Here is a 10,000-nt window from a genome sequence, read left to right on the forward strand (position 1 = left end):
TCTACATAGGCGACCCAGTTGTTCGTTCGAGTCGTTTGATCTCTACATAGGCGACCCAGTTGTTCGTTCGATTTGTTTGATCTCTACATAGGCGACCCAGTTGTTCGTTCGATTTGTTTGATCTCTACATAGGCGACCCAGTTGTTCGTTCGAGTCGTTTGATCTCTACATAGGCGACCCAGTTGTTCGTTCGAGTCGTTTGATCTCTACATAGGCGACCCAGTTGTTCGTTCGAGTCGTTTGATCTCTACATAGGCGACCCAGTTGTTCGTTCGAGTCGTTTGATCTCTACATAGGCGACCCAGTTGTTCGTTCGATTTGTTTGATCTCTACATAGGCGACCCAGTTGTTCGTTCGATTTGTTTGATCTCTACATAGGCGACCCAGTTGTTCGTTCGAGTCGTTTGATCTCTACATAGGCAACCCAGTTGTTCGTTCGAGTCGTTTGATCTCTACATAGTCGACCCAGTTGTTCGTTCGAGTCGTTTGATCTCTACATCGTCGACCCAGTTGTTTGTTCGATTCGTTTGATCTCTACATAGGCGACCCAGTTGTTTGTTCTTTACGTTTGGTTGCCATACTCAGTGGCGTTCTTATCCCTTGCTTGTTGCTAACTAGCCAACTTGTTAAGGCTACATAGTCACTAACTCTGTGGCCAGAATAAAAGCCAAGTTTATTCTGTTGTTCCGCTATACCTCAGTTGCCAAAGAAAACAATGCTAAACACACATTTACTGGTAGAAATAAAATGTTTTCGTTGATATTTTCATTTATATACGCAAATCCATACTTTCTCATATTTTGGTTGCCAGTCGTTCATTTGGTTAGTTTGACATTTATGGACGTGACCCAGTCCTTCGTTCTTTATGTTCCGTTGCCATGCTCGCTGGCAACGTCCCTATCGCTTGCTAGCTAGCTACCCAGCCAGCTAGCTACCCAGCCAGCTAGCTACCCAGCCAGCTAGCTACGGCTAACACAGTCACAACCTCTGCAGCCAGAATGACAGAAAAGTAGCTGTTTTCTACTGACGTTCATTTGGATACACCCATAACAATGAGCTGATTATGCCAGTTTTTGCCTGACATAGCTAGAAAAGTTTGCCTTCTCGTCAGGACACTCGTGAACACCGACTGTTGATTACGAAGAGATCACATTGCATATCAAACGCTAGGCTATAAGTTAGCTAAATAGTTTGTTGCTAGCAAAGCTGACAATATGACAACCGACCCCCAGAAAATTAGAAACATGTGGGAGGATTTGACAGCATAGTCCCACTTGCGTCATGGCAACAGTAGGGACCAGAGAAATGTGTTTTCATCACTCACCACGTTAGGTCATCAGATGCCCCCAAAAAATATGTCCCTACAAAAACGAATCACTGCTAGCTACTGTAGCTAGCTACGTTTTTTCCTCATTGGACCTGTGTTTACAATGTATCCAATTTCAGTTTGTATAGATGTTGGTTTAGCTTTGTAGCACGTACGCGCATGTGTAGGCCCCAATATCTTTTCCAACTGTCCCGTTATCTGGTTTTAATGTCCATTCAAGAATGCCCTTCTAGCCAATCAGAAATGAGTATTCAACAATGCTGTGGTATAGTACAAGATAACCATGACTTTTGTCACACGCTCTGGTCTTTTGTTCTTATAGTTTTAGGTCTCTAACCATCTCCCTCTCTCTGTCTCTCTCTCTGTCTCTCTCTCTGTCTCTCTCTGTGTCTCTCTCTGTCTCTCTCTCTCTCTCTCTCTCTCTCTCTCTCTCTCTCTCTCTCTCTCTCTCTCTCTCTCTCTCTCTCTCTCTCTCAGGCTCATACAAAGGGATGTGTAAACAGATAGACCACTTCCCAGAAGACACAGACTTCCAAGCGGATGGCGCTGAGTTCTTTTTACGTGAGTCCTTTATTTCTTTCTCTCTCCTTCAGTGTATTTTTCTCCTCCATCTCTCTCTCGGTTTTGTTTGTTCTATTTTGTTTACAGTGCCATAAGTGTGATGTTTCTTACTTGAACAGTGCCCGTATCCACAAAGCGTCTCAGAGTTGGAGTGCTGATATGATTTTTTTACAACTGTCCCATTATCTGGTTTTAATGTCCATTCTACAATGCCCTTCTAGCCAATCAGAAATGAGTATTCAACAAGACTAAAATTAGTCAGGTCACATGGTCAGTTTAAACCAGGGAAGAACAACTGTCCTGTCTAATTGAAGCCACAAAGTTAAAGGCCGACCTCAGGCCGATCCGCCATTATAATGAAGGGAAAATGTCAATCTTCATGTAAATAAATTTAAATATTGAAGATAAACATGGTACCAATAATTACTTCTGCAACACCAGATGTATGTCCTTGAACCGATTGTTTTAAAATCGCACACAGAAGAAGTTATGAGGATAATTTAGTAGCTAATGGCAGCCTGCAGTTCCCCGGTCGGCCTTCAACTTGAGATAATCAATGAGAGGGGGCAGCACTGAGCTAGCCTGCAACATCACTTCCTGGAGTTGCTCAAACTGCACATGTTATGTGCACATCAATCTCCCATATGAGATGCCATCTTAACTGACTTCCTGGGCTTCAATGTGCTATTGAGTCTTCACATAGGAATGAATGGTGTCACGTAATCGATGGCTTTGTCCATTCATTTGTACAGTCTTTGGGTCAAACTGTTGGCCCTATCCTGGTATGGCTGAGTCATGTTATCGACCATGAGGAGTATAGCTACGGCTGCACCACGTGTCGTTAGGAGTGCTTGATGGTTGAATGGACAAACAACTGAATGAGTGCAGCGAAGGAAGTGGAGGAGGAGGAGGTGGAGGAGGAGCAGGAGCAGGAGGAGGTGGAGGAGGAGTTGGAGGAAGATGAGGAGTTGGAGGAGAATGAGGAGGAGAAAGAGGAAGATGAGGAAGAAGAAGAAGAGGAGGAATAAGAAGGTTTGTCAGGATGAGGATGAGGAAGAGGAGGAAGAGCAGAAGGAAGAAGAGGAAGGGGAAGAGGAAGAAGGGGAGGAGGAGGAAGAGGAGGAGGAACAGAAGGAAGAAGAGGAGGAAGAAGAGGATGAAGAAGAAGAGGAGGAGGAGGAAGAACAGGAGGATGAAGAGGAGCAAGAATAGGAGTATGATGATGAAGAGGAGGAGGAATAGGATGAGGAAGAAGAGGAAGAAGAGGAGGAGGGTAGCAGGACTGCGCTGTCGCTCTCCCTATGGTTTGCCAATTAGGACACAATCTTCTATAAATACTCCAGCCTCACTTATATGGGTCACACCTCTCTCTCTCTCGCTCTCTCTCATCTCTCTCTCTCTTCATCCTCCATCCTCATCTCTTAATTCCTCCATCCTGCTTGTCCACTACCTCATTGCTCGGCCTTACCTGAAAGAGAGGGCACAGGGGCAAGGGAGGGTGAGGGGGTGAGGGAGGGAGAGACTGGGGTTGAGAGGTTATGGCCTCTAGGGGGTAAGGTGGATGCCCAGGGTAGGGATGAGGGTAGGGAGGGTAAGTGCAGTACAGGGTAGGGGTGAGGGTTAGGGAGGGTAAGTGGGGTACAGGGTAGGGGTGAGGGTTAGGGAGGCATCACAGGGGGTGATGAGTAGGGGTGAGAGTCAGGGAGGGTAAGGAGGATATAGGGTAGGGGTGAGAGTTAGGGAGGGTAATGAGGATACAGGGTAGGGGTGAGGGTTAGGGAGGGTAATGAGGATACAGAGTAGGGGTGAGAGTAGGGAGGGTGATGGGTGTGCCAGGGTAGGGGTGAGGGTAGGGAGGGTGAGGAGGATACAGGGTAGGGATGAGGGTTAGGGAGGGTAAGGACGATGCAGGGTAAGGGTGAGGGTTAGGGAGGGTAAGGACGATGCAGGGTAGGGGTGAGGGTTAGGGAGGGTAATGAGGATATAGGGTAGGAGTGAGGGTTAGGGAGGGTAAGGAGGATACAGGGTAGGGGTGAGGGTTAGGGAGGGTAAGGAGGATACAGGGTAGGGATGAGAGTTAGGGAGGGTAAGGAGGATATAGGGTAGGGGTGAGGGAGGGTGAGAAATGTAGGGTAGGGGTGTGAGTTAGGGAGGGTAAGGAGGATATAGGGTAGGGGTGGAGACCGGAGGGTAAGGAGGATACAGGGTAGGGGTGAGGGTTAGGGAGGGTAAGGAGGATACAGGGTAGGGATGAGAGTTAGGGAGGGTAAGGAGATAGGGTAGGGGTGAGAGTTAGGGAGGGTAAGGAGGATACAGGGTAGGGGTGTGAGTTAGGGAGGGTAAGGAGGATATAGGGTAGGGGTGAGAGTTAGGGAGGGTAAGGAGGATACAGGGTAGGGGTGAGGGTAGGGAGGGTAAGAGGATATAGGGTAGGGGTGAGAGTAGGGAGGGTAAGGAGGATACAGGGTAGGGGTGTGAGTTAGGGAGGGTAGAGGAATAGGGTAGGGGTGAGAGTTGGGGGGGTGAGGGAGTACAGGGTAGGGGTGGAGGCTAGGGAACTCAGAAAGAGGTGAGAGGGAATGGGGGTGCTGGTGGATAAAAGGAGGGAGGGTAAGGAGGATACAGGGTAGGGGTGAGAGTTAGGGAGGGTAAGGAGGATACAGGGTAGGGGTGAGAGTTAGGGAGGGGTGAGGAGGGATACAGGGTAGGGGTGAGGGTTAGGGAGGGTAAGGAGGTGCCAGGGGTGGGGGTGGAGGCTGAGGAGGGTAAGGAGGATACAGGGTAGGGGTGAGAGTTAGGGAGGGTAGAGAGGGGGTGCAGGGGTGGGGTGAGTAGGGAGGGTGAGGGATGCCAGGGTAGGGGTGGAGACTTAGGGAGGGTAAGGAGGATACAGGGTAGGGGTGGAGAGTTAGGGAACTCAGAAAGAGGTGAGAGGGAATGGGGGTTGTAGTAATAAAAGGAGGGAGGGAGACGAAGAGAAAGAGCAAAGCACTGTCATCAAAACAAGCAACAGGACAATATAGGAATAAGGTGGAATCATATTACACAGGCTCCAACACATGTTGCATGTGGCAGCGGCTACAGGTCATTTATTGAAAAGAACAACATTGTGGGCGTGAGGGCCGCCTCCAACCCCAGAAGATTCTCCATTACATCTCACCCGCCTAGAGGGAAGAGGATGGTCGCAGCCTACAGGGAGGAGGTAGATCGAACTGGCAGTGTGGGGCCGGGGGAGCAACAACCTCTCCCTCAACGTCAGTAAGGCCAAGGAGATAATCATGGACTACAGGAAACGTGGAGGAGAGCCCGCCTCCATCCACATAGTTCCTCGGTTTCCACATCACTAAGGACACTCAGTCGTGAAGAGAGTGAAACTGCCTGTCCCTCAGGGAGGATGAAAAGGTTTGGCAAATCCTCAAACATTCTGCAGCTGTACCACTGAGAGCATCTCAACGGAGCAGCCCAGTACATCACTGGGGCCGAGCTCACTGCCATCCAGGACCTCTATATCAGGCGGTGTGAAAGGAAGGCCCGGAAAATTGGTATTGACTCCAACCACACAAGCCATAGAATGTTCTCTTTGCTTTCCGCATGGAAAGCAGTATTGGTACATCAAGACTGACACCAACAGGCTCCTGAACAGCTTCTATCCCCATGATATACATTTGATAAATAGTGGCACACCCACAGGGCCTTACACACTTAAAGGCTCTGCACACCCACAGGGCCCTACACACTTAAAGGCTCTGCACACCCACAGGGCCCTACACACTTAAAGGCTCTGCGTGGTCAATCCGACATCTTGAAGATCGGCCATGCAACACCTACTGATGGAGCCTCCACAGACTTCTGGGCTAGAGGAGCAAAACAGAGCTATGGTGAAGAAGTTGTCCAGGAAGTGAGTTTGTGTGTTTATACAGGACGTACCTTCCCCACCTACCGTCAACCAATCATGTCCATGCGAGCTACGGAGCCCTCCGAGGTGCACAGCGATGCGGTATGGAGCTTGGCCTTGAAGAGGCTTTCTGCACACTCCAACACACACTCCAACACACACTCCAACACACACTCCAACACACAGCACCTTCAGAATGTATTCAGACCCCTTCATTTCCACATTTGGTTACGTTGCAGCTTTGTAAACGCCATGTGAATAAATACAAATGCCATGGAACATCTCTGGAGAGACCTGAAAATAGCTGTGCAGCGACTCTCCACATGCATACCTGACCGGTTGCATCACCGCCTGGCATGGCAACTGCTCAGCATCTGACCGTAAGGCGCTACAGAGGTTAGTGCGAACGGCCCAGTACATCACTGGGGCCAAGCTTCAATAGGCGGTGTCAGAGGAAAGACCATAACATTGCCAGAGACTCCAGTCACCCAGGTTCTAGACTGTTCTCTCTGCTAAGCGCACGGCAAGCGGTACCGGAGCGCCAAGTCTAGGACCAAAAGCTCAACAGCTTCTACCCTGCGAGCCAATAGACTGCTGAACAATAAAATCGCAATTCATAAAAAGTTTGATTTGATCTGCAGAGAAGAATGAGAGAAACTTCCCAAATACAGGTGTGCCAAACTTGTAGCGTCATACCCAAGAAGACTCAAGGCTGTAATCACTGCCAAAGGTGCTTCAACAAAGCACTGAGTAAAGGGTCTGAATATTTATCTAAATGGTACTGACCCTGTATATAGTATGTATACATATCTACCTCTATAGATCCAGTATCCCTGTGCATTATAATGTGGTACTGACCCTGTATATAGTATGCTTACCCCTATACATATCTACCTCTATAGATCCAGTATCCCTGTACATTATAATATGGTACTGACCCTGTATATAGTATGTTTACCCCTATACATATCTACCTCTATAGATCCAGTATCCCTGTACATTATAATATGGTACTGACCCTGTATATTGTATGTTTACCCCTATACATATCTACCTCTATAGAGCCAGTATCCCTGTACATTATAATATGGTACTGACCCTGTATATAGTATGCTTACCCCTATACATATCTACCTCTATAGATCCAGTATCCCTGTACATTATAAAATGGTACTGACCCTGTATATAGTATGTTTACCCCTATACATATCTACCTCTATAGATCCAGTATCCCTGTACATTATAATATGGTACTGACCCTGTATATAGTATGTTTACCCCTATACATATCTACCTCTATAGATCCAGTATCCCTGTACATTATAATATGGTACTGACCCTGTATATAGTATGTACTTACCCCTATACATATCTACCTCTATAGATCCAGTATCCCTGTACATTATAAATATGGTATGACCCTGTATATAGTATGTTTACCCCTATACATGTACCTATAATCCAGTATCCCTGTACATTATAATATGGTACTGACCCTGTATATAGTGTGTTTACCCCTATACATATCTACCTCTATCATCCAGGTATTCCTGTACATTCTAATATGGAACTGACCCTGTATATAGTATGTTTACCCCTATACATATCTACCTCTATAGATCCAGTATCCCTGTACATTATAATATGGTACTGACCCTGTATATACTATGTACCCCCTATACATATCTACCTCTATAGATCCAGTATCCCTGTACATTATAAAATGGTACTGACCCTGTATATCATATGTACCCCTATACATGTACCCTCTATAAATACAGTATCCCCTGTACATTATAATATGGTACTGACCCTGTATATAGTATGTTACCCCTATACATATCTACCTCTATAAATACAGTATCCCCTGTACATTATAATATGGTACTGACCCTATATAGTATGCTTACCCTATATACATATCTACCTCTATAAATACGGTGTACCTATACATATAAATATGGTACTGACCCTGTATATAGTATGTTACCCCTATACATATCTACCTCTATAGATCCAGTATCCTGTACATTATAATATGGTACTGACCCTGTATATCATATGTACCCCTATACATATCTACCTCTATAGATCCAGTATCCCTGTACATTATAATATGGTACTGACCCTGTATATAGTATGTTTACCCTATACATATCTACCTCTATAGATCCAGTATCCCTGTACATTATAATATGGTACTGACCCTGTATATGGTATATGTACCCCTATACATGTACCTCTATAGATCCAGTATCCCTGTACATTATAATATGGTGCATGACCCTGTATATAGTATGTTTACCCCTATACATATCTACCTCTATAATCCAGTATCCCTGTACATTATAATATGGTACTGACCCTGTATATAGTATGTTTACCCTATAGTCTACCTCTATAGATCCAGTATCCCTGTACATTATAATATGGTACTGACCCTGTATATCATATGTACCCTATACATATATACCTGTATCAATATGCAGTATCCCTGTACATTATAAATATGGTACTGACACTGTATATAGTATGTTTACCCCTATACATATCTACCTCTATAGATCCAGTATCCCTGTACATTATAATATGGTACTGACCCTGTATATAGTATGCTTACCCCTATACATATCTACCTCTATAAATACAGTATACCCCTGTACATTATAATGGTACTGACCCTGTATATAGTATGTACCCCTATACATGTACCCTGTGACAATCCAGTATCCCTGTACATTATAATATGGTACTGGAACTGACCCTGTATATAGTATGTTTACCCCTATACATATCTACCTCTATAGATCCAGTATCCCTGTACATTATAATATGGTACTGACCCTGTATATAGTATGTTTACCCCTATACATATCTACCTCTATAGATCCAGTATCCCTGTACATTATAATATGGTACTGACCCTGTATATAGTATGTTTACCCCTATGCATATCTACCTCTATAGATCCAGTATCCCTGTAACTATAATATGGTACTGACACTGTATATAGTATGTTTTACCCCTATGCATATCTACCTCTATAGATCCAGTATCTGCTGTACATTATAATATGGAACTGACCCTGTATATAGTATGTTTACCCCTATACATATCTACCTCTATAGTTCCAGTATCCCTTTGCTAGCATATTAATGTGGTACTGACCCTGTATATCATATGTTTACCCCTATACATATCTACCTCTATAGATCCAGTATTCCTGTACATTATAATATGGTACTGACCCTGTATATGGTATGTTACCCCTATGTACTGAGCCCTGTATGTAACTGTTACCCCTATACATGTACCCTCTATAGATCCAGTATCCCTGTACATTATAATATGGTACTGACCCTGTATATAGTATGCTACCCCTATACATATCTACCTCTATAGATCCAGTATCCCTGTACATTATAATATGGTACTGACCCTGTATATAGTATGTTTACCCCTATACATATCTACCTCTATAGATCCAGTATCCCTGTACATTATAATATGGTACTGACCCTGTATATAGTATGTTTACCCCTATACATATCTACCTGTATAGATCCAGTATCCCTGTACATTATAATATGGTACTGACCCTGTATATAGTATGCTTACCCCTATACATATCTACCTCTAGATCCATACTGACTTTATCGTGTTGTTTGTATTTTATTATTTCTATTTCTTGTGTGTTTTTGTTCTACCTTGTTATTTTTAGTATGACATTGGTATTGATTCTAGTAGTTCATAAGCTTGGAAGAAAGGCATTTTACTTTGTGCATATGACATTAAAACTTGAAACTCTCTCTCTCTCTCTCTGACCCCTAAACTGAAAACAACAGCAGTCACATACTAACTCTTCCCTCTGTCGGTTTGCCATGCCGGACCAGTGCGAAGCGTGAGATGTTAGAGAGAGAGTAGCTTGTTACGACTGGACGGGAGAGAGAGAGAGAGAGGGGGAGGGAGAGAGAGAGAGAGACAGAGACAGAGACAGAGACAGAGAGAGAGAGAGAGCAGGGGGTGCGATGGGGCTGTCAAAATAGCTCAGTTCCTCACAGTGATTATAGTGATTGGTAAACTAGTGTTGTATGTCCTGCTACTATTCCTGGTATCTCTCTCTGTCCCTGTCTCTGTCTATCTATCTATCTCTCTGTCTTCTCTCTCTCTTTCTCTACCTCTCTCTCTCTCTATATGTACTCTCTCTGTCTCTCTGT

The 10,000-nt window shown here is 44.7% G+C and overlaps 1 protein-coding gene across 1 annotated transcript in view; it reads left to right on the forward strand.

The window, feature by feature from the left end:
* Positions 1–10,000, forward strand: part of cacng2b (calcium voltage-gated channel auxiliary subunit gamma 2b) — an 83,438-nt gene that overhangs the window by 59,770 nt on the left and 13,668 nt on the right. The window contains 2 exon segments of the mRNA XM_090195536.1: positions 1,805–1,892; positions 3,800–3,806. Of these exon segments, the coding sequence (XP_090051662.1) occupies positions 1,805–1,892; positions 3,800–3,806 (95 nt within the window).

This window comes from Oncorhynchus mykiss, chromosome 13, assembly GCF_057628025.1.
Source record: "Oncorhynchus mykiss isolate SJ-2025 chromosome 13, ASM5762802v1, whole genome shotgun sequence".
NCBI classification, from domain to species: Eukaryota; Metazoa; Chordata; class Actinopteri; order Salmoniformes; family Salmonidae; genus Oncorhynchus; species Oncorhynchus mykiss.